Consider the following 24,581-nt stretch of genomic DNA (forward strand, 5'->3'; position numbering starts at 1 on the left):
TTGTAGAAAAATGAAGAAAAAATAAATAACAGGCCGCTGTGTAAACACCAATGACGAAAAGCTCCTTCGTCTGTAATCAATGAGATTGGATCCCAGAACCCCGGCCAAGTACTCCCTGGCTTAGGTCCTGGAAAATAAAATAAAATAAATAAATAAATACAATCAATGTACACGATTGATTGAGTGAATAACCATTATTAGGTCTCCGTCCAGAAGCTGTAAATCTGCTGCTTATTTCTGCTGCCCAGGTTTCCAGAAGAGAGTCAATACCCATTGACACTGGCTTCTCGTTCTGGATCGAGAGTGCCCGTCTACCGCACTATGTTAAAGCCTCGGGTAACTGGAAGGTCTACGATAGCGTGCACAATCTGCTCACATCGCTTACGAGTGCAACAAGTGCAACCACAGCGTAGAGTAGTGGTGCTACAGGAGCCCTTGTGGAGAAGACAAGAACACAGCCGACACTCTGTTCTCAGTGTTCTAGATGGCTTTGTTCCTTAATCAAGGATTACATGGTCCTTTATTTTTTTAATACTAGAAAACACTCATCTGGGAATACACCTGTTCTGTTCTGTATTCTCTGGTGGCAAACTAAATGATAATAGCACTGTTTTTGTTTTGTTTTTTCCCCTCTCTCAAATACCAATTATGGACTACAGCAACAGCCAAAACATGAATAAGGATCAACACAATCTGCAACATTGTCCCTTGGCTATCTGTGTGTATTTAACCCAGTATATAGGTAGATACAAAAGCAATGTTTTTTCCTTCTATTTTAGGCTCGGAACATTTTGTGCCACAATGTTATTTATTTTTGTCTGATTTCCCCAGTAATAGACAATGAAACGGAAGTCATAAAAGCAAAACAATATTACTGATCTACAGACGTGCTCAAATTTGTTGGTACCCCTCCACAAAAATTGAAGAATGCACAATTTCCTCTGAAATAACTTGAAACTGACAAAAGTAATTGGCATCCACCTTTGTTTATTCTATATTTAATAGAAATCAGACTTTGATTTTGATTTTGTTTTTCAACATAATATTGTAAATAATAAAACAAATGAAAATGGCATGGACAAAAATGATGGATCCCTCAACCTAATATTTTGTTGCACAACCTTTAGAGGCAATCACTGCAATCAAATGTTTTCTGTAGCTCTCAATGAGACTTCTACACCTGTTAACAGGTAGTTTGGCCCACTCTTCCAGAGCAAACTGCTCCAGCTATCTCAGGTTTGATGGGTGCCTTCTCCAGACTGCAAGTTTCAGCTCTTTCCATAGATGTTCAATAGGATTCAGATCAGGACTCATAGAAGGCCACTTCAGATTCAAGGCACCCAGTGCCAGGCGCAGCAAAGCAGCCCCAAAACATAACCAAGCCTTATTAATGTTTCACTGTAGGTATGGTTCTCTTTTCTTTAAAAGGTAAATTTTTTCATTTGTGAACATAGAGCTGATGTGACTTGCCAAAAAGCTCCAGTTTTCTGCTCATCTGTCCAAAGGACATTCTCCCAGAATGATTGTAGCTTGTCAATATGCATTTTAGCAAATTCCTGTCTGTCTTTTTTATGGCCACTTTCGCTCAAAAAGTGATGGATGGTGTGATCAGAAACTGACGTACTTTCACCTATGAGTTCAGCATGTATCTCTTTGGCAGTTATCCTTGGGTTTTTTTCTGCTATTTGCACTATCCTTCTGTTCAATCTGGGGTCGATTTTCCTCTTGCGGACGCGCCCAGGGAGGTTGGCTACAGTTCCATGGACCTTGAACTTCTTAATAATACACTGCTCAAAAAAATTAAGGGAACACGTAATCATCACAGTATAACACCAAGTCAATTAAACTTCAGGGATATCAATCTGTCCAGTTAGGGAGCCTAAGCGATTGTGAATCAATGTCACCTGCTTTGGTGCAAATGAAAGTGACAACAGGAGAGGCAACAGCAAGACAACCCCTAAAAATGGAATGGTTTTGCAGGTGGTGGCCACAGACAATTGCTCTGTCCTTATCCTTCCTGACTGATTCTTCTCTAGTTTTGCGTTTTGCTAGTGTCCTTGTCACTACTGGTAGCATGAGGCAGTATCTGCAGCCCATTCAGGTTGCACAGGTAGTTCAGCTCCTCCAGGGTGGCACATCCACATGCCGCTGCTGCGTCTCCCAGTACAGTCTCAAGAGCATGGAGGAGATACCAAGAGATGGGCCGTTACACAAGGAGAGCTGGACAAACCAAGCAGCAGGACTGGTGTCTGCTCCTGTGTGCGAGGAGGAACAGGAGGAGCACTGCCAGAGCCCTACAAAATGAATTCCAGCGGGCTACTGGTGTGCATGTTTCTGACCGAACTGTCAGAAACAGACTGCATGACGGTGGCATGAGGGCCCGCCTTCCTCTAGTGGGACCTGTGCTCACAGCCCAGCACCATGCAGGTCGATTGGCATTTGCCAGAGAACACCAGAATTGGCAGGTCTGCCATTGGCGCCCTGTTCTCTTCACAGATGAGAGCTGGTTCACACTGAGCACGTGTCAGACGTGAAAGAGTCTGGAGACGCCGTGGTGAACGTTATGCTGCCTGCAACATCATCCAGCATGACCGGTTTGGCGGTGGGTCAGTGATGGTCTGGGGAGGCATATCCTTGGAGGGTCGCACAGACCTCCACGTGCTAGCCAACGGTACCCTGACTGCTGTTAGGTAATGGGATGAAATCCTCAGACCCATTGTCAGACCTTATGCTGGTGCAGTTGGCTCTGGGTTCCTCCTGGTGCAGGACAATGCCCGGCCTCATGTGGCCAGAGTGTGTTGGCAGTTCCTGGATGACGAAGGCATTGATGTCCCTCACGTTCCCCAGACCTGAATCCAATTGAGAACCTTTGGGACGTTATGTATTGGTGCATCCGACGCCGCTAAGTAGAGCCATAGACTGTCCAGGAGCTCACTGATGCCCTGATCCAGGTCTGGGAGGAGATCCACCAGCACACCATCCGCCATCTCATCAGGAGCATGCCCAGAGTGCATACAGGCACGTGGGGGTTATACACACTACCAAGTCACATTATGAGTTGCCATGATGAAAGTCACGCAAGTTGGAACAGCCTGTGATTTCATTTTCAATTGACTGTCGTTACATCATTTTGTTCTCAACGAATTACACAATGTACAGTAAAGATTTTGAGCTTTAATATATTTTGTTCATTGAGATCCGATGTGTGGTTTAAGTGTTCCCTTAACTGTTTTGAGCAGTGTATTTGCAACTGTTGTCACAGGAACATCAAGCTGCTTGGAGATGGTCTTGTAGCCTTTACCTTTACCATGCTTATTTCTGATCTCCTCAGACAACTCTCTCCTTTGCTTTCTCTGATCCATGTTCAGTGTGGTGCACACAATGATACCAAATGGCACAGTGACTACTTTCCTTAATTTAAATATGCTAACTGATTGCAAGATTGGAGACGTGGGATACTAATTAAATAAACAAATTAGTTTGGAATATCACTATAATCCAATTATGTATTATGTTAAGGGGTACCAACAAATGTGTCCAGGTCATTTTAGAATATCTTCATAGAATGTGCAATAATTCACCTCTTTTCACAGCTTATTTGCTTTATTCTATGACATACCAAAGGCATGCAAGTATACATGATGCATTAGCTTTTAATTTCATCACGTTTCAGGAGGAATGAAGCATTATTTCAATGAGCTTTAAGGGTACCAAGAAATTTGAGCATGTCTGTATATTGTTCAATTACAAGGAGCTGTCATGCCATAACATCAAATGATGCAGTGGAGGCCAAATGCAGTGCTGTGCAGTCTTCTATTGCTGGCTCAGCCCTAATCAGTGAAGCTGCAGGGTGCTGCAGACAAACTGTCACAAACACAGCGAAACAGTGTCAAGCTAGAGACAGGCTTTGTCAGTAACTGACTGTGCCAGAACTATTAAGATAAAGAAAAACACTAAGAAGTAGTTATTATATATATTACACACATAATATCTCACATATACATAGAGTTGTTTCCACTTGTTTCAATCAGCAATCTCTTTATCAAGTCACACCAGCCCATCTTTTATGTGGTCGTCTTAAATGTATTTTTCCATCTCTTTGGGATCCATCCTATTGTTTACAATCTCCATCTTTGGTCTGTTCTTCTTGCATCCAGTCTATTGCCTTTTTAACATTTTCACTCTTTCAATGATGTCACATACTCTGGTTTGTCCTTGGATCAATTTATTTGTTTTCCTGTCTTTTTTTGTTATTCCAAGTTTCTTTGTGTTGTTTCTTGTATCATTTTTATATTTGGTTTAGTGACTAGGTTTCAGACCCATACGTGAGCAGACCACTGGTAGTATACACTGATCAAATACTTTTCTCTTCAGGCAAATGTGTAGATTTTCTTTCAATAGCATGGTGTTTTTACTAAATGTACATCTCATCTTCACCCTTCTTTTGATTTATTCTGTAAAATAATCTGTGTTGATTTGTTGTCCCAGTTAGACATACAATTTGACTAAGTACCTTCTAATCCACTTACATTTTCTTAGTTTTAACAATGCTGTTGAACATGACTTTGGTCTTACTCCAGTTAATTTTGAGTCCAGTCTTCTTGCATCAGAAAGTTCTTGAAAATGTCGATCTTCATGCGTTTCAAGTTGTTCAAATAAGCTGTTTTGATTCCTTTTTCTTCCCAGTCCAAAGCCTTGAACACTTCAAGAGTTGCTGTGAAAGGTTTTGGAAAGATTGTGTCACCTTGACATACTCCTTTGCAAATCTCTTCAGTGTCTTTGTGGAGTCAGATTGTGGATGTGTATTTTCTGAGTTTGCATATCTGGAATCAAATACACACACACATGCGCACACGCACTTTCTTATTGTATTTATATGAAGACATTGAAAGGTGAAATTATACTGATTGTATTGATTTATTCTCCTAAAATTCAGTTACTTCCTACTGTTCCATCTACACAATAACAAGTAGTCTATTGTCACCAAATGTAGTTCAGGTAAAGTTCAGGTGAAAGAAAAGCACAGGCAACTTGAACGGTTCATTTGTAGTTCACGGTTTAAAAAACTGTAGTTGTCATACAGAAGAACTAGATGTGAAAATTCCCATAGCCCACTTTTCCAAAGGCTAGCCTTTGAGTGGCTGAGTTAAGGGGGAGGGGGTACATGAATTTTAGCTTCTTTAAACTGTTTACAGATTATTATTTTTTTCAGATTTTGATTGTGTACTTCAAACCGTATTTTTACTTTTAATTAACAATTAATAAAGATCCAACAAAGGATGTTTGACAGTGCCAGTCCAATCCAAGTCTGAGGGTCAGTTTTGCTCTTTGTTAAGTGTACCTGTATAAAAAAAAAACGGCAGATTGAAAATAGCAACCTTTGCAGAGCCTCATATCACATGTGAGCTGTTCAGGATCAACCAGCAATCTCACAATACATGTTTAACAGAAACAGCATCTGCTCCAGCTAACCCGATCTGGGTTTCAATATGCCTGTGCCATGAAAAGCGAGCCAAAGTTTGTGTGCAGGGCAGGAAGGAAGATTAGACACAGCTGCCGGCAGGTATATTAACATGGTCGATCTCTTTAGCTGATTCTTTGGTCTTTGTTACGGCAATAAAGAAACATCCTCCTTGTTTGCCAGACCTAAAAATAAAACTGAAGCCCAGAGCAACAGCACCCCTGTGTGGAGTTGCCACTAAGCACTGCCAATGGGCCTGGCCATAACAGGAAACACACTTGTTCATTTTCTCTCACATAAAGTACACAAATTAGTATATGACTGTAATTTTAAGCTACTGTAAACTGAATTCCTATTTCCAAAGACAGAAAAAAAGGTTTATTAGTGATACCATGAAACAATAACAGAGGGTAACACAAAACACAAAAGAAACAAAAGCAATTTCATAGTAGAGGTGCACTGTGGGATATAGTTCACAAGACAAAAACTTTAGGATAGTATTGCAGTGTTCAAAACTGAAATATTTAACACTGAACCTTGCAAAACATGCAGCACAGAGGAGAAGCAAGGGGACAATAGTTTTTAAGATGAGAGTTCTAAAACTGGCTTCTAAAAGATGTGTAACGAAAATGGAACATGTGAATCAATAGGTGGCACTCTTCCCCCATCCTGCTTTCCATCTAGCACTATATGGCAATAGTTACAAGAGCAAGAGTGCTATTGTAATGGCTGGACACAGATTAGGATTTCCCAATCTGACTGACCTAAAGTGTCCCCTCAGTTTAAGGCTAATGTTTAAGGTTCAAAGGAGCGAGGATCAAGTTCCCTACCATCTGTCAAAGTGCTTTGGGATCCTGTGAGATTAAAAGCTCTATATAAATGCAGGATATTATTATCAATCTTCTTAAACGGACAACAGACATGTTATTGTATTATCTGAAGGTAAAAGTTATAAATAAATAAATAAAAGTATACTGACCTTTGAGGGTTTTCTTGAGGTGGGAAAGAAGGCCCCCAAGTCTCTGCAGGTCAAAATAATCCACCTTGCCATTATAAAAGAGCTGAGGGGGGACATAGGCCTCTGATGGTCAGAGGAGGGAAAAGGGTTGGGGGCAGGAAGAAATAGGAAGTGTCAGTACAATGAAGAATCCCAAAGACAGCACAAGCCATGGCTCCTTTTCAGCTACAAATCATACATGGGGAATTGCTGACAAGAGTAAAAGACAGCTACAGTCATTTACATCAAGGACAAATATTTGATAAGCTGCACTATAGGTGACAGGAGATACGGCTATGCAGGTTTATTTATCTTTTTAAGAGTTTTACAGCATCTGCATTGTGCTGTAATTGTGTTTTCTGATTGGCGGTATATGTCCTGAATTATCTTGTTTATCATTCTGCGTAGTAGGATATGTAGGAGAAGGTCTTCTCAAAGCAGTGAGAGGCAGTGATATGGGATAGGAAAGTTTAAGACGGAGACTGATGTTTTAGACTGGGGAGGGGCCCACTGGGAGACCACAAATTCAGCAATCAGTCAAGGTGCAGTGAAAGGCCCTTCTTCAGGGAGTGATGCTTTTAATCCTGTTGTAGTACAGATGATACAATAATAATAACCACAGCTGTAACAAAAGAATTGCATTAAGCCGTTATTGGACTGCTATGATGGAACTTTTTCAAATTGCTCATGATTGTACCATTGTGGGTTTATTAACATGTGTAAAGTACCACTTATATATAACCTTTCTAATGTGCATTTTGCTATTTTAAGTCACCCCGGAGAAGTTCTTCTGCCAAGAAAGAAAAATAATGAATAATAAAAACATCAAGATTAAGGAGACGAGCACAGTGGGCTACCTACATGATTTTACCCAGATACCCCCACAACCTCCACCTCCAACCGCACCCCACCAGAAAGTACCTTCACTGCTTATGGTCCCTGGAGTCTTCCTCTTGCCCTCGTCCCAGTAGCTCCTGACAGCAATAATGAGGCGGTGCAGGAAGCAAACCATGTACTCCGGGGGGCACAGCACGGTGGGATTCTGGGGGAACAGGGCAGTCAGCACAGAGCACACTGGCCTGACAGGCAGCAACACATGAAGATATGTGATAAAGAAAGCGCAGAGATTTAGTATGGAGTTGTCTTTTGGGATCTACAAACAAAGAAATTGAGCTTGTAACAGGATAAGTCTTTTTCTTGGATGTTAGTTTAAGAAAAAGAAAAAGAAAAAAAAAAAAGCAGGCAAGCAAGGTTAAAGGCTTTAGCGGTGGGCAGCTCGATCTTACCCCTCGGTTGCTGGCATTCTCTTGCAAGAACTTGCGGAACTTATTCAGGAAGATGTACCGGGAGGCTTCCCCCTGAAAGAAGCAGACTGTCAAGACCACTGATACTACTTATGTCCTCCAAGAGGACAGACAGATGTAATTGCGGCCGTTTGTTATGGGGGTGCAGCAAAGAACTCTTAAATGGACTGTAACGATGTACCTGCACTGTTCCAAATAATCGAGCCAGGATTTTCATACAGGAAGTGACAAGCTATATTTATAGTTAATATGAAGCAGACAAATATTCATGGATTGTTTCATTTTTTTTTGCATTTGCAATAATTTATTTTTACCTTCAGGACTGTATTTGTCAGACAATTCTTTTTTTTCTCTCGTACAGAAATTTCAAACAAATTCCTGTATGATGACATTATGCAGTACATTTCCAACAACAAAATGTATGTCTGTGCTCCTTTGAAACAGATACTTCAGTGTATTACCTTTGTCTCCAGTCCAGTCTCTAATTAGTATGCATTTTATGACCTACAATTAGCCTTGTTTTCTTAAACTCTGATCAAAAATGTAGTCAGCACTTGGAGACACGCAAGCAAAGCACTTTAAAAAGCATTCCATTGCAAACCAAATATGTGAAAGTCTTTTCTATTCTTTTGCATGCATGGATACATGCTTTAAATCAGCAAATACTATGTCTTTATTATTGATACGAACAAATCAAGTTGATTTTGTAGCAGAATTTAAACCTGGTCATAAGTTGGGTGTTTTGTGTCAGGGGCTGAGTCTGTGGTCTAAATGTTCCCCACACATTAGTGATCTCAGCCACTTGTGAAGAGGCACCAATTTCATAATGCTTCCTAATAATGACAGGTTACCCTTCTCGGCAATGGGGGTCTCCACTGACTGACCACTAAAGGAAAGTATCCCGTAATACTCTGCTCTTTACTTAGAAAACATACCGTCCCTTTGTCCTTGTTGTTCAGCATAAGCTTCAGTATCTGCACCTGCAGCTCCTCCACCACTAAAAAACAGAAATCAAAACTATGTTGATGTCCTTATAAACCAGCGGGTCTAATTCCTTAAAATTCTCAGTGCCGAGCAATGCCATTTTAGCCTCTTTCCCCTCTGGAATTTATGGCACAACAGCAGCCAAGGTCCTGCTTATTCCTGTGCAATAGACCCTGTACTCCCCTCCACAAGTGCCAAAGAGCTTTACAGCAGAATGTGCAGAGATAGAGCTGTCCACTTCACCTTCAATTCTCTTGCGAAGACGCTGGCAGCCACGCTCATAGGCCCGGCGTCTCAGTCTCTCCTCAGCGCTCTCCTCTCGCGGCTCCCTCTCGTCCTTCCCCTGCAAACAGACCAGGCATTTACACTTGTCCTGCACCTCTCATCACACTCAGGCATCCCAAAAGGGTACACTGAATCCAAATCCCTTGAGTCTTCAAAACAGTGACAAAGGCCCAGAGATGCACACAACCAGCTCTAGGAGACACGTAAATAAACACACACAATCATACACGGGGAAAACAAACAAAAAAGACTAATCTTCGGTTTAAGCTTGAAACCTACATTGTAGTGCCATGCAGAGCAGGTAGTATTTTTAAGCTATAAAGATACTACCTGCACCGCATTACAATGCAGTGTAGGTTGGCTCTCTTCCAGCATTAATATTTAATCATGTCATCATATGAATGTTTGGGAGACGTGCAGTATATGATATTAAAATTTAAATCAATTACTATTTGGTTGGGAATTAAATATATTCTTATGACTGAGTCAAAATCATTGGAAGAAAGACGCCATTTTGGATTTCATGCAAAATGTACACGACTAATGAGCCCATTCATTTCCAAACTTACTGCAGGGAAAACAAACAAAATGTTTAAAGTAAAATTTAAAAAGCCATTGTGAGGTTTAGAGAAGGCCCCTCAAAATAATTACTTACTTAATTACCAGGGCAGGGGGGTCGTAAAAAAGGTACTGCCGATTCTCCATTGAACTGGACTGTAATCACGCAAAGGCCTGTATCTTTGAGGCAGTGGTAGCCAACCCTGAAGCTGGAGAGCCATAATCGGACTGCTTTTTACAGGTCAACGTGTTGGAAGTTAGTTACTTAATCAACTGAAATGATTTTGATCAGTGAAGTCAGGAATGGCCAGCCCTGATCCTCAAAGATTGAAGGGTCCAGATGATCTCCTAATTACTTTATTGAATAAAGGACATTTTCATTGGTCAATATGTAACTAACGGATTTAAAAATGGCAGATTTCATGATGGCCTATGGACTCCGAGGGACTCTGGCTGTGGGGGGCCCTGCTGTGGCGTGGGGGACAGTGAGGTGGTGGTGCAGACCTCCTTGTCGAAGCGGCTGGGCCACCAGGTTGTGGGGATGAGCTCCTCCAGGCCGGCCTCCTTGACGCGCAGCGGGGTCTTGATGTAGAAGAAGACCACCGAACGCAGCACATCGAACGTGACTCTGCTAAGGACACAACCACTGGGGCAGACACAAAGTTGGGACCTGCGTATAGTCCCCAAAGATTACCCCAACCACAACTACTTCTGGTTAATGGTTCAGTAACAAGCAGCTCCTTCCCCTGCTTTGCAAGTGAAAGGATATAAGACATTGCTGAGGAGATACTTCCTGGACTTCTCATGTCGCAGGATAGCGGTGGTGAGACGCAGGTAATGAATCTGCAAAGGGGGGGAATGCACAAATTGTTCAATACCCAGCTACTCTAGAAAGCACAAGACTGTCCCTACGATCAAATTTCTCCAGATACACAGATCCACTTTGACATTTGCAGTACAGAATGACCTAAATGAGAAAAAGACAAAACATACATGTCTAGCAGACATCTGCTGTTAACCTACTGCCAGTGTGTTAATTACAACAATTCAGACACCGAACGCTATCTAAACCTGCATTCGGTGACCTTCTGTTCATGTCCCACACAGTGAATAAATACAGTACTCATTAGCAAAACAGCTATCCTTTATGATATGCATTAATTGTGCTCTCTGTGGGTCCCAGAATAACAGATCTGCAGTCCCATACAGAGAGCAATAACCGAGGTCAAACCGAGGCACTCACACAGAGGTTGCTTCGTACTGAGTGAAGCAGGCAGACCTCCCCAGAGCAAGGTGTACATTTCATAATAGCTGTAAGGAGTGAAATGTCTATGCAATTGCACATATAGTAGGCAACATCATTAGCATGACAGCAAAGACTCAGAGAGGTGCTTAAATGTATTATGTATTATGCACCATTTTAAAGTAAATTAAGAATTACTGAAAACGAAGTGGAAAATATCCATATAAAATCACTTATTTTCCTCTTCTCTAGATAATATTGCAGTAATATTGCCAGTTACTTGATTAAATTAGGAAAAGTAATCTACTACTGATAGCAACTAAGACTGGAAATAATTGGTAAATACAACCATAAAAACACCTCTAACATTAGCCTGCCTACGCTATACTGTACTGGTTCAGTAACAGTCCTGTTTCTGGACAGAGAGTTAGTGCTCATACCTGAAAGCCCAGGTCAGGGATGATGGGGGAGAATCTGTAGGCCCTCAGGAGTGACATCATCAGCTGCTTCAGGCATTCATTCACCTCGTAGTCCTGAAGCACAGGAATGACACAGTTCACAATGGTGAATAATACACAGTTGTCATATAGCAATGCGCTTCTGCCTGTACTGATTTATGAGGAAGATCAACACAATGAAGGATGAATAGTTTCAATGCACAAGATAAAAGAAATGTACAACTGTGATTCCTGAGCTTCGGGTGTACAGATAATATAGTGCCTATTTTGTGAATTGATTCAATAATGTGGAGATATCCCTGTGTTGAAATGGTTAAATGATCGAAACCAATAAAGTGAAAAGATGAATTACGCAGTTTATAAACTACAAAGTGGAACTTGTTAACGTTACCGATGGCAGGCCTCCGAGAGCCATTACCATCAGCAAAATTCATCACTGGCTCTGCAGTTTAATGAGGAAACCCCCCTATGCTTCAGAAAAAACAACTACATCATCAACAAGCACGGGTTCCACACTGATTAAGAGAATTGGAAAGTCAACAGAAATAAAGGGGGGGAAGAAAGATCAGTCTCAATGCCTCACCTCCATCAGCAGCCAGAAGAGGTCCAACAGCTGCTGGATGAGAGGGTGTTCATCCACTGAGCCGCCCCCCTCCAGAATACCGAGCAGGAAGTTCATCAGGACGTCCTCCACCAGGTACACCTTACACTGCAGGAACATACACACATACCCTTACACAGACCATCATGGCACCACCACTGGCACAGGCACCAGCCCCTGTGATCAAACACACTGTATCTGTCACCAGTTACAACTAAAACCGGATGGTGAATGTCCCACCGTTTGTGAAAGAAGGTATGGTGTCTCACTGACTTTGCCTATCTTCATACACTGTTGGAAACCTGATAAGGCCACACATTCAGCCTTTTCTTCACAATATCTCAGGTGTGGAGAGAGAGGGTGGAGGACCACAGGGTATAAATGGAAATTATGCATAATTACAGACAGGACTGAGAGCAGGATGCACTGTATCAGAGGATCTGAAGAAAAAACTGAAATGTTCAAACAATAAATAAAACAAATCTAAGACATGCATGTAAACCAATGTATTTTAAATGTTAAAAAGCCAAACTTATTTCTGCAAATCAAGACCTTAGAATTTATTCAGAAGTTTCCTCCCAAACATCAATACTTTGGCTTCTATATTGCCTCTAGGGACAGCAAAACTGCCTGCCAAGTGCTTCTTCTTCAATAGCACATACATATATGTATATACTTAATTACAAAGCCTGGGAAAGAGTTCTTAATCCTGGGCTCCTGTCAGTAAAGTCATAAATATGCATTCCAAGAAGTTGCCAAAGAACTGCTCAGGGCACAACAGAGATTCAAGTTATGATCAGAAGGACTTCAAACAGAGGACCAGGTACAAATCATAAAGTAGTAAAGTATGCCAGGTGGGATCACATGACATTCGGGATTCTAGATAAAAGTCCTCGGTGACAGCCCACAGGCGTGACACAGCTTTGCATCTCTATAGGGGTGGGAGTATGTTTTAGAAGTGGATGGCTCAACACGCAGGGACACGAGGGCTCACCATGAGGGGGGCAAAGCAGTTGAAGATGTGGGCCAGTGTCACCAGCACGGTGGGCTCCCCCTGCAGCTGCCAACTGGAACATTCCTTCTCCACCAGCTTCCCCTCCTGTCAGCAACAGATTAGCACGGTCTCAGCACAAGTCTGAGTACACACGCGAAACAAACAACAGACAAAAGCACATACGCACTGTAATACTAATAACAGGGCTAAGTCCCACTCACATGCGGAATTGGACTAATACGAGGAAGACACGTATGCACTTGCATAGAAGGACAAGGAGAAAATCAACATATAACATATGGAGAAAAAATAAAAGCTTCATAATTTGTCAAATCCGCAGTAAGAGGAAACTTGTTAGAATGAGGTACACTAACTAACAGAGGTATACTGGACTGTGTACAAGGAAGGTGACAGTAATACCGAGCTGGAGCAAACAGAGGGCAGGACATACACACTGACACACCTGGTGAAAATGTATTACAAGGCTAGGAATGCAGGACATCAGAGTGAGGACCAGGTAAATACTCTCATATAGACATGTACTCTCAGCAAAGACAACATTTGTACTTCAATTAAGAATAAGACACGTTTTCACTGTTGCACTTAAACAAGCAAGCCGAGATCTTACTGAGCAATCACAGCACTGTACATTTCGACTTGCTTTGCTTTTTTTTAGCTGTGGAGCAGCCCTAAACTGGAAAAAGTGAACCAGGCTGGGGTGTTGCTTCACGGGGAGCCTTGGTGATTTTGAAAGTGGAGAGGGGGTAGGAGAGGACTAAGACACATTCACACACAGTCACTGATACAGAGGATGGCGTAACAGGCTGTTGACTCAGAGAAAGCGTACCTGGACATCGATTCTGGTGGACAGCACGTTCTTGACATATCCCAACAGCCTCTGCGCCTTGAGGAGGTCCGCAGCTGGGGGGTTCTGCAGGGGCATGTAGCCCTCCACTGGGTACGTAGAGCAGTGGTTAAGAAATCACAAACTGGCCTGTGCCAACAACAGGACTGGAGCAATTCCAGAACCAGGTATAGAGTGAGACTAAAAGCATTAAGGGAATTGCATTTCTTTAGCTTTGTGACAATGAGGGCCTTGGTTAAAAGGAAGTTTGCAGGAGGCATTTACATTTCTAAGCCCAATCTTAAACTTAGCACAGAGTTCAAGAAGACCGTACATCAAAGATATAGTGGAGCTACCTTCACAACTTAGAGGAGACTTTGGGGTTATATGGGACACTCTGCCAGGTCATGTTGTGGATGCTCAGGCACTGGGAGCTTTTAAGAAGAGTCTTGAACCAGTAAGGTACTAACAGCCAGGGGTAGATTTATTTTGTTCTCAAAGCCAGAAAATACTACAAAAAATAAAATAAAAATAATAATACACATGGAAAATAACACCCACACACAGAACCTGATTTTCCAAAGTTGGTAAAAGATTTATCCCTGGGTAAAATCAGCAGCTCTAAAATGTATTGCATTTAAAAGAATGTATTGGGGCTTTTAAAAACTATTTTGTATGAATATAGAAGCTGTATGTATGATACAGAAACTGTAATAAATGTATGTATGGCCTTTACTCATGGGTAAATCCATTACCAACTGTTGAAATCAGAGTACAGTACTGTGCAGTTAGTGTGTGATTTGGCCTAAGCTTGCCCCTGAGCAAGGACTTAATTTAAAGCAGGGGTTCCCAAAGTGCAGCCCGGGGGCCAAATGCAGCCCTTGAGGATGTTGAGGGTGCGGCCCCCCAAAGCCAACCTTCAACCACCCATTTTCTGAAGCTTTACTATATTTTTACACTTTATGACACATTTCTGTAACAAAAAAATAATTTTGCTCATGTAATTTGGGGGAAAATAATAAAAGAACAATTCAAGTTAATAAATGTTGCCTAACAGAAATGTATAGGAAATAAAATTGGTGGTTCATTTTCTACTGCGGCCCCCCCATCCCATTCAACCTCTGCAAATTGACCCTACATCACCAGACATTGGGAACCACTGATTTAAAGTATAGAACCTGGGATCTCAGCCAGCACATTTTTGATCCATTCATGTGTGGAAATGTAGTGGCTGTCTCACCATGAAGTTGTAAGTGGTGTAACTGTGCTCAGACAATAAAGGATGACTGGCACTGTAAAGGATATCGTAGCGGGCGGCTGCCAAAGTTGAAAGCCACAGATTCTTTGAAGGACAGGCTGATGGCGGGGAAGTAGGCAAACCCTGGGCCTATCTTGATATTACTGAAGGCTGTGCCCAAAGACTGTCCATTTCTAAGGCACGGGGGGACAAGCGACAAAAGAGAGAAAGAAGAATTAAGTTAGAAGGAAAATCATAAAGAAAGAGGCAGGGACACAGAGAGAGAGGAAATGGCACAATTATTAAGATCACAATTATAACCAGTCATAAGCCCAGGCTGGTTTGTGTTTATGGTTATGATCCTCAACATTATGGGATGTAAATTTCCAAACTTTCTAATAATACTGATTTTCTCAAGAAGACAAACAGAGATATGAAAAGATATTTCTACCGTGTGGGGAGTCTCAATCCAAAGATGATGTGTAAAATTGAACAAAACACCACAGGGAGCCTTAAGCTATGTATCAAAACAGTCTAGGGTGTCATGTTGAGGGGGCATATTGATAGAAACAATATTGTTCCAGAAAAACACTGAGTTTCTCTCTTCCTTTATGAAACTGGGTGATGGCCAAGAGCACACATCACTTCGGAGAGAGAGAAAAAGAAAGAAAACAGAAATCCGAGATAAATTAAGGGTGACTCACAGGCAAAATGATATCGTGCCCTCATCCAGGTCTATCAAACAGCTCACAATGTCACCAGCAGCCCAGGACTAAGGGAGACACAATGAGAGATGTCAGAGTACAGAAGGGTGTTGTAACAGTGGCACTCCACACGAGTTTGTTAGAAAACCTGGAACAAGTTTATTATATTGGTCATTCAGGTTTATTACTTTGGTCATTCTTGCTGAAGGTACAAAATTAATGTTCATATAGAAAGATAGAAGAGTCCCTCTCTCTTCCAGTGATATGAATGTACACGAAAGGACATTCCCCAATGGTTACAGTGCGGTTGCAGTCCAGCCCAGCCCTCACCTTGCCATAGTTGGTAGTGGTGACGTTCCACTTGCGAACTCGGTTCCCGTCATAGGCGTATGAGTCTGGGGTGTCACCCACTCCTTCCTAAGAAGAACAGGAAACAGTGGGGGGTTAACAACTGACTGCAGACACACAGTACTTCTCAGGCATCCATTCCAACAGAGTCAAACAGGAGGTCTTTGTGAAGTATCCCATTGCAATCTAAACCCATTGAGTGAAGGACACCAAAGAGCCAATGGATTCTCCCCTGATACCCCCTGTCTGGTCAATACAGTCAAAGGGCAGTATGATTGATAGACAGCCACTGAACGCTGATTGGCAGAGGGAAAAAGATTCTTCAGTTTCAATTTCTGTCTCCTTCAGCTTAACAATTGAAGCAGGTGTTTCAATACAGACTTTCAAGTTAAGGAGCAGAAGAAATATATTACTGGCTATAATTATTACCTTTTCACACGTTACAAAAAAATCTCAGAATAGCAGGCTGATAAACAAACGACTATGCATAGAGTCCACCCACAACTTATAAACCCCCATTTACGGACAGTTTTTTAAATACGAAATCACCCCTAAAACCCCCCGATTAACGTCTGCAGCTTGAACTCCATGGGGTTTCCTTGTACTGTACAATATCTCTAGAGGAAGTCCTTACCTCCTGGTTAAACCTGCAGTTCAGAGTACACCAGCCAATCTGCATCAACCCCTGAGAGGAAATGAGCACTTCATAGATCCACTTCCCTACCCAGGAGCAAGCAAGATAGTTACAATATGTCAGAACATCCACAACACAAGTGGTGAGTGAGTCTTAAACAACAACAAACACCACCACAAAAGTTTGGGTTAGTTCTAGCCATCATAGACTGCTGCTATAAATGAAAGGCTTCAACTGGACATAGGAGAAGAGCTTAGTAAATTTAGTGCATATGGTAACTGGTTCAGCTAGGGTGTAATTACAAGGTATTTTGAGGTGCATAGATGTAAGGAAGTTTACTATTTAAAAATCAAACATGAATATAGGATTCCTCCATTAATCAATTGAATTCCACATGAGATCGCCATATAAGGGGAAAGTCTTCTCTAGGAATACATTTGCTTAATCTTTAGAATTGAGGTCTGAAAGAAAGGAAAAAAAGATGCAGAAAGGTGACCAAAAGGGTCAAAGCACGTAACACAGTCTCTCTGGTTACATTTCAGTATATCTTGTGTCAGGTATTCCTTACTAGATAATTTACAGAAAGTCACAGTGTTGCAGTAGGGCAGTCCTTCAGATTAGACTGCCTACAGAACAAGTAAGTTTCAAAAGTACAAATACCTTTGAAGACACAGGTAGTGGCTCTGATGGAGCTGAAATTGCTGTGACCAATCACCTGAGAAGAGAGTTACAACAAGTGTATAAAGGTGGGTGTCATTTTCAGAGCTGGGAAATCGTAAAATGAGCAATTTGCAGTAAAGCATTCCAAACAACATAACCATAGTTCCAATGTTGCCTGAGACTTGTCTCCCTGTTCTTAAACTCAGAAACACCCACTTCTAAGCCCAAGCTTGTGCTAGCGTCTTCATGCCAACATTGCATCGACCTGTATTAGAAATCCATCACAGCGGCCGGCAGTGATGCCCAATTTAATGCCATAAATCTCCTTCACAATTGTTTTTTCGTTTTGGTTTTTTGGTATGAAGGGAATTGATGCACTCTTGTGATCCATCGATACAAAGAAAACAAAACAACAACAACGTTCTCTCTAACGTAAACTGCCCAGATGTGCACCCTGTCCAACTGCATCAGAGAGAATGTGTAGAACCCTGGTGGGTCATGCAGCCAGATTTTGTGAATTGCAGTGATGCAGTGAGCAGTATAAATATCAGTCTTACTATAGAAAATAAAAGGATTGTCTTACCCCCAGTAGGTCATCATCTACCAGCAGCAGCCCCTCAAAGCCACTGGTGTGGTCCAGGACAACAGTAGGTGGCCCCAAGCGCCCATCCACAGCCAGATCTGAAAGAGGCGAGGGCAGCAGTCAAAACACACAACACACGAGGGCGATTATGTTTTCTGTTTGGATGACCTCTTTGGCCACTAGCATTCAACGAGGGAGTTGTGATCAGTGGCATAGTGCCAACAAAGGTTAAATGTTTCAGTTACAATCAGTGTAGAAGGCGATACAGTATTTATTCTCACAGCTGATCAAGATACAGTAAAAGATGCAAGAGCAAATGAGGTGCAGGATTTCAATTATTGTGTGAATAGCCAGCATGTAGATTTAAACACTTTTTAAAAAGGTGCTTGAGATACGGCCATTAAACAGCAGTCTACAGCACTGGTTATGAGCTACATGCTAAAGTAACACATTGTGTTTACACTGAGGGCTCACAGAGAGGTTATTCATAAGCGGCACAAGTACATAAAACGAGTCATTTCCACAGGCCCTTAATTACAATTCACACTAATGCTTTCCTACAGAACAGGTGGCAAATTGCAATTCCAGATCTGACTGCTTCATAGAATGGCCTCCAGGCGTAAACGGCATTAATATATAACAAATTATTTTTAAATATATATATATATATATATATATATATATATTAATAATTCATTTAAAATAAATCAGTACTAGTAAGGAATTAAAGCCTGTTCATCCAAACTAAAGGTCTTATCAAGGCTCTCCACATGGTGAATTAACCAAGGCAAACCAAGGTCATTTTCATAAAAAATTTACTATTACAGTAAGCTTACACCTTTTTTAAGTTTTAAGTGTTGCATTCATCTTTCAGGATGCTAATTTAACAACCCCAGTAAGATGTTCCAAGCTCTTGCTTTTCCATTAAAAAAAACAACAACCTGGAGATATGTAGTGCTGCAGAAAATGGATTTTTGAATATAGGCAGTTAAACACACATCCACTGGTCCATGAAGTCTTCTTGTTTGAAATGACATAGTTCTGCACGACACTCAGGGCCATATTCTAAAACCTTTAAAATTATGTTAAATTTGCCAAACCCTTCAAAGAAATATTAAAAACAAACAACCAATAGCACAAAATTAAAAATACATTAATAATTGTGATGGTGAAATATTTGTACAGAATAACAAGTAGGCCCACTCCCTGTTTGTCCCCGAGTACATCAGGGGTTCCCACAGAGAGGGTTCTCACCAACCTCTGCTATCCTCCGCCGGCTCTCCTTCACACAGCAGCCTCTCCAGGTGAGCCCCCAGGTCCTGGAAGGTCAGCTGTTTCCTGAGGAGGACAGTCAACAACCCTGTCAGGACGCTCTCCTCAACCACCAACACAAAGAACCAGCTCCACTTGAATCAATCACGAACTTATTTATTCACAGACACGTCAAGCAAAACTCCAAAATAAAAATATCTCACCTGCAGTACAAGCCACTTAACCATTTACTAGTTTATTAAGTAAACTGTTTCTTAATACATGCATAGTGTGTATGATGCAACATATAACATATAATTAAACTAATGGTTTAAAACTACAAATGAGCAAGAATATGATGGACCTTGACAGTTAAAATGTGCTGAAATGAGATTTGGGAAGGTTTGCTTCTTACTTTGTGCAGGAATTATTAATTAAGTATGGTGGCTTTGTCAGGCCGTTGATTTTCTTTCAATGTGTCTTTAGACATTTACAAATTGGCAAGAAAAGAGCCCAGACCTAAATGCTTTCTGAGTTTATTAGAAGGCGGGGGTGGGTGAGAGAAGGATAGGGCAGAGCATATAAATGAACTCCATTGAAATTCTATTTCTTCTGTTCTTAAGCGTGTATTTCTGTTAAGTGTCTGTTTCTTCTGTTCTTAGGTTCTCTGGTGTGTATGAGCAAGATCTAGCAGGGGATTTCTGCATCTCACAACCACATTTAAACAGATACACATAATAAGAATTTCATCTGAGAATAGGATTTAATTTTGAATGGGGAAAAAATGTATTAGAGAGGATACTTTGGATTAAAAATAAATTACATTAAATGAAAATAATAAAAATAGATTCCAAACCATACCGCGTTGAGAGTGGGTTAAGATAAAAATAAAAACAAATGACTCAGACCATGCAATTAAAACCTCTTCTCCTACATTTGAGATTACAATGCCTGTACAGTTCAGTAAACCCATCATCCCTGACTGCTTCACCCCTGAGACTGTCTTTAAAAGCCAGGCTTATATCCCCTAGTGTCCTGTCTAAGAGTACTGCAGTTCAGGTCCTGGGGCTGCTGTTGTTGCTGCCGTTGTATGGCTGAGTGCTTCCCTCTACACTGGAACCAGTCCATGGAGCAGAGCTCACGTGGTTTTCATCATACACCATTAGAAGGAACTACCCTGCTTTACTGCACTATTTTTGCAGGCCGTCTCTTTTTCACTCATATTCTATCTATAGCGCTCTCAGAGAAACTTGACCCAGTAACCAAAGGGGGGGCTGCACTCTGCTCATGAAGGGGGATGATAGGTCCTGCAAAATGTGGACAGCACTGCTGAAACACTGCTGGGCTGCTCATAAACATCACTCTGGGACTGTGGGTTACATTCCTGGTGGATGAGCTGTTAGGTGCTGGGTAAAAAAAACTGTTCTACTCCTATAGGACTGACATATGCATTTCTTGTTCCAACACTACCTAGAGGACTGACATTTGCATTTCTTGTTCCAACACTATAGGTGCTAAAACCAGGAGGCCTCAAACAGAAGCCTGGGGCCACAGTCAGAGAGTGTCCTACCTGAAGGCTGCAACTGGCTGGCTTGGTTTACTGGATGAGAAGACATGGTGCAGGTAGTCGCTCAGCAGTTTCTCATTCACAAAACCTGAAGAGAGACAAACGCAAGACAGGTGGGAGATGCTCTGGAATATAAAAAGACTGCAGTTTCATCAGGTCAATTGTATTGTAATTTCCAAAAACATAGCTGATTCCATATTTCACATCAAGTTACACAGAGCAAATCAACTAATCAAATCAATCTTTTCTCTTGAAAGAATGCAGGTTGCAAAGATCTGAAATCATGTTTTTTGTTTTTTAAGTATCTGCAGCCAAAATTTGAATTACTGCCTATGTTTGCCACTTGCCCTATCCACACAAACAATCAAATCCAGCAAACCTAACTGGGAAACTGTGCCTAAAAGGTCTTTCCATCTACAGGGGATTAGGATGACCCAGTAAGCTTCATTAAGCACCATAAAATAAAATAAAAAACACTGATTGACTGGCAATGTTTCTTGCCAAGTGAATTGAATTTTCATACTTAGTAACAAGGTCCTACCGCCACTGTGAAATCAGTGTAGGCCCCAGTGTTAAAATCCTTGACTAACGTCATCTTTTTACTTGCTGGTTATTGGAGGTGAGATCCGAGACCCTTAACACTCATCCAATAACCCAACCAAATACCAAGAAATGACATTCTGTTCATTCTGATTGGCCAAGTGAAAAGGTAGTTTTTTCATTCAGGTCGGGCTTCCAGGAAAAGCACAAATCAGAAGATATATTAGCCCTCTGACAAGCTATTTCTATCGTGCAATGCCAAATTGTTTTGCATAGAACCAAAAACATCAAGGTGAGATGGAACATTTCTATCCCACTATTTAGTTGTAAAGGTCAGAGTATCTCAAATAATCCTGGCAAGGCACATTTAATAGCATAATTCCAAAGTCTGAAATGAATATGGACAAGCAGCTCATTGAATTGACATCACCTACATGCATCCATGACAGCTCACTCCATAAGTTTATCAGGTTGTTGACTGGTTAGGAAAGAAACAGTGTAAACTTAGAAGCGGGAAATGGTTTATGAAGACGGTCCCCTGGAATGCAGCCTCCAGTCAGGTTTGTTCTACATGTTCCAGTAGATTGGCACTCATAGGAACACCTCCCTTCCACTCCCATACCCACCTGCCACCTTGGGCTTGTCCATGTCAGAGGCCAGTCTATACGAGCGGCGGGACAGGGCAGGGCCGCCCCCCTTGGAGCTCATTGTGCCCTCTGGTGCCTACCGCTCCGGGGTACGGATCTGAAACACACAGACACCACAGACCTCCTTATCATCACATGGGACAGCCAAAGCACAGGCCTAACCATTACACCTACACCAGCACAACTGAACACCACCAAATCCACCCTGCTTCACTGCTGAGACAGTGCTGTTACTACGTATTACCCTGGGGGCATTTTCTGCTGTTATTATATACTATGCCACAAGAGATACATTCTCACTAACATTTTAAAGTCAGTTATTTCACTGTATTTGTTCACTTATAGTATGAGCAATTATTGTTATATTGAGATAGATAATACTACAGAGCACAAACTATGAAATTTTCAGCTTTATTTTAACAGAGTCTGACTGAACACGTTTGTCTTAAGGGGGGGAGCTGTTTTAATGATACACTGAACTGCTGAAATACCAGCTCACACATTTTCACCATGCACTTTTTTATTGTTATTATTTGCCATCAGATCTTACACATATTCTGCATTTTTTACTTGTTGTACTTGCTGTTTTGAGGATAGTAGTTGTGTATATAATTTCTGAACTCTCAATCAAGTTATGCATCTGTCCTCTGGCTGTACTGTTGTGGTCTGCGCAGTTGTAACAGTGTCCCTCTGAAAAGCTTGCTGAAGACTCGGTGGACTCTTCCTGCTAAACAATATACATAGGTATACACCAATCAGCCATAACATTATGACCACCTGCCTAATATTGTGTAGGTCCCCCTTTTGCCACCAAAACAGCCCTGACCCGTCAAGGCATGGAATCCACTAGACCTCTGAAGGTGTGCTGTTGTATCTGGCACCAAGACGTTAGCAGCAGATCCTTTAAGTCCTGTAAGTTGTGAGGTGGGGCCTCCATGGATCGGACTTGTTTGTCCAGCACATCCCACAGATGCTCAATTGGATTGAGATCTGGGGAATTTGGAGGCCAAGTCAACACCTTGAACTCGTGATTCATCAGACCAGGCCACCTTCTTCCATTGCTCCGTGGTCCAGTTCTGATGCTCACGTGCCCATTGTAGGCACTTTCGGCAGTGGACAGGTCAGCATGGGCACCCTGACTGGTCTGCGGCTACGCAGCCCCATACGCAACAAACTGCGATGCACTGTGTGTTCTGACACCTTTCTATCAGAACCAGCATTCACTTTTTCAGCAATTTGAGCTACAGTAGCTCGTCTGTTGGATCGGACCACACGGGCCAGCCTTCGCTCCCCACGTGCATCAATGAGCCTTGGCCACCCATGACCCTGTCACCGGTTCACTGCTTTTCCTTCCTTGGACCACTTTTGATAGGTACTGACCACTGCAGACCAGGAACACCCCACAAGAGCTGCAGTTTTGGAGATGCTCTGACCCAGTCATCCAGCCATCACAACTTGGCCCTTGTCAAAGTCACTCAGATCCTTACGCTTGCCTATTTTTCCTGCTGCTAACACATCATCTTTGAGGACAAAATGTTCACTTGCTGCCTAGTATATCCCACCCACTGACAGGTACCATGATAACGAGATTATCAGTGTCATTCACTTCACATGTCAGTGGTCATAATGTTATGGCTGATCGATGTATGTACACATACATATTACATAGGTACATATATTGAACTAATAAAGCACAGAAACCAATCAGGAATCATTAAATACTTCATCACTATTAAGTCATGTGAACTTGGTATCTGAGCTGCTTTCTGTGTAAGGTTTGTCAATCTGGTTTCTGTTTACCATATGTTTTGGTACTGCACATGATATATTGAATGCTAAGGTTATTTTTATGTAATCTCCCATAACCTATATAAACACATAAATTAATAAACCTGATTTGAGCATATTAACTGGTAACTTAAACCTAACACTTTCAGTTTCAAGCCAACCAAAGACTGATCTGTATGCACTGTTTCAAAGTTTCACAAATGTACGTATCTATGTGGTGACATACTGTACTATATAAATCCACACTCCACAGCATCATACATGTGGAACTCTGCCTCCTCCGAGTCTAAAGAAAAAGGCATGCTATTGATATACTGTACCAAGTCTTATCACACACAAAACATTGACATTACAAGAACAATTCTAATTGTAGCCTACTGAACCGCGCTGCATGCACAGTGCTATATATTTATCCTACTGTACGACATGCAGACACAGGTTAGCGCGGATAGTTTGCTAAAGTACAAACAAATACATACTTATGCGGGATAAGACGATATTGATAAAGCAAACATAAATATGCACCAATACATAACACTGCAAGATCCAGTTCTAAATGGGGAAAACATTATTCAAGCTAGACATAACACGACCAGTCGCATATTTGATAATGCACACTCACAGCCAGCCATTGAACGCTTTACATTACCCTTACATACACGGTGCCCTTGCTGGACTCGGTCTCCGGTTTCGCAGCGTTCCCACGCTTTCGTTTTTCGGTGTCGGCCCAAATTCGGTGGTGCCGACAGTCGCCCGGGCAGGAGAGGAGCAGGGGGCGGCTGGGAATCCCGTCTCCCCTTTAAATTCTGACAACAACAATCCAGCTCTCTGGGTAAGCAAATCGTATGTACGGAGCACCGGGAGGACAAATAGAACCGTCTGTCTTCTTGCTG

At 41.8% G+C, this 24,581-nt stretch overlaps 1 protein-coding gene across 6 annotated transcripts in view; it reads right to left on the reverse strand.

The window, feature by feature from the left end:
* rnf123 (ring finger protein 123) overlaps positions 1-24,549 on the reverse strand; it is a 121,936-nt gene extending 97,387 nt beyond the window's left edge. For 2 of the 6 annotated variants that reach the window (XR_010812634.1, XM_066698271.1), the window contains exons 1-21: positions 22,451-24,549; positions 21,880-21,997; positions 20,717-20,801; positions 19,154-19,233; positions 17,896-17,993; positions 17,313-17,367; positions 16,653-16,738; positions 16,001-16,087; positions 15,671-15,738; positions 15,035-15,160; positions 13,733-13,847; positions 12,886-12,990; positions 11,874-11,999; positions 11,273-11,365; positions 10,359-10,432; positions 10,094-10,211; positions 8,990-9,089; positions 8,698-8,759; positions 7,745-7,816; positions 7,380-7,500; positions 6,441-6,542 (exon numbers count right to left, since the gene is read on the reverse strand). Coding sequence is in view for 5 of the 6 variants with exons in the window: in XM_066698271.1 (XP_066554368.1) it covers positions 6,441-6,542; positions 7,380-7,500; positions 7,745-7,816; positions 8,698-8,759; positions 8,990-9,089; positions 10,094-10,211; positions 10,359-10,432; positions 11,273-11,365; positions 11,874-11,999; positions 12,886-12,990; positions 13,733-13,847; positions 15,035-15,160; positions 15,671-15,738; positions 16,001-16,087; positions 16,653-16,738; positions 17,313-17,367; positions 17,896-17,993; positions 19,154-19,233; positions 20,717-20,801; positions 21,880-21,961 (1,855 nt within the window). In the remaining variant the exon portion in view is untranslated. The remainder of the gene's footprint in view (positions 1-6,440; positions 6,543-7,379; positions 7,501-7,744; positions 7,817-8,697; positions 8,760-8,989; positions 9,090-10,093; positions 10,212-10,358; positions 10,433-11,272; positions 11,366-11,873; positions 12,000-12,885; positions 12,991-13,732; positions 13,848-15,034; positions 15,161-15,670; positions 15,739-16,000; positions 16,088-16,652; positions 16,739-17,312; positions 17,368-17,895; positions 17,994-19,153; positions 19,234-20,716; positions 20,802-21,879; positions 21,998-22,450) is intronic. The other 4 variants (XM_066698275.1, XM_066698273.1, XM_066698272.1 and 1 more) reach the window with 4 other exon arrangements.
* Positions 24,550-24,581: the final 32 nt, after the last annotated feature.

The sequence above is a fragment of the Amia ocellicauda genome, chromosome 3 (genome assembly GCF_036373705.1).
Source record: "Amia ocellicauda isolate fAmiCal2 chromosome 3, fAmiCal2.hap1, whole genome shotgun sequence".
In the NCBI taxonomy this organism is placed as follows: Eukaryota; Metazoa; Chordata; class Actinopteri; order Amiiformes; family Amiidae; genus Amia; species Amia ocellicauda.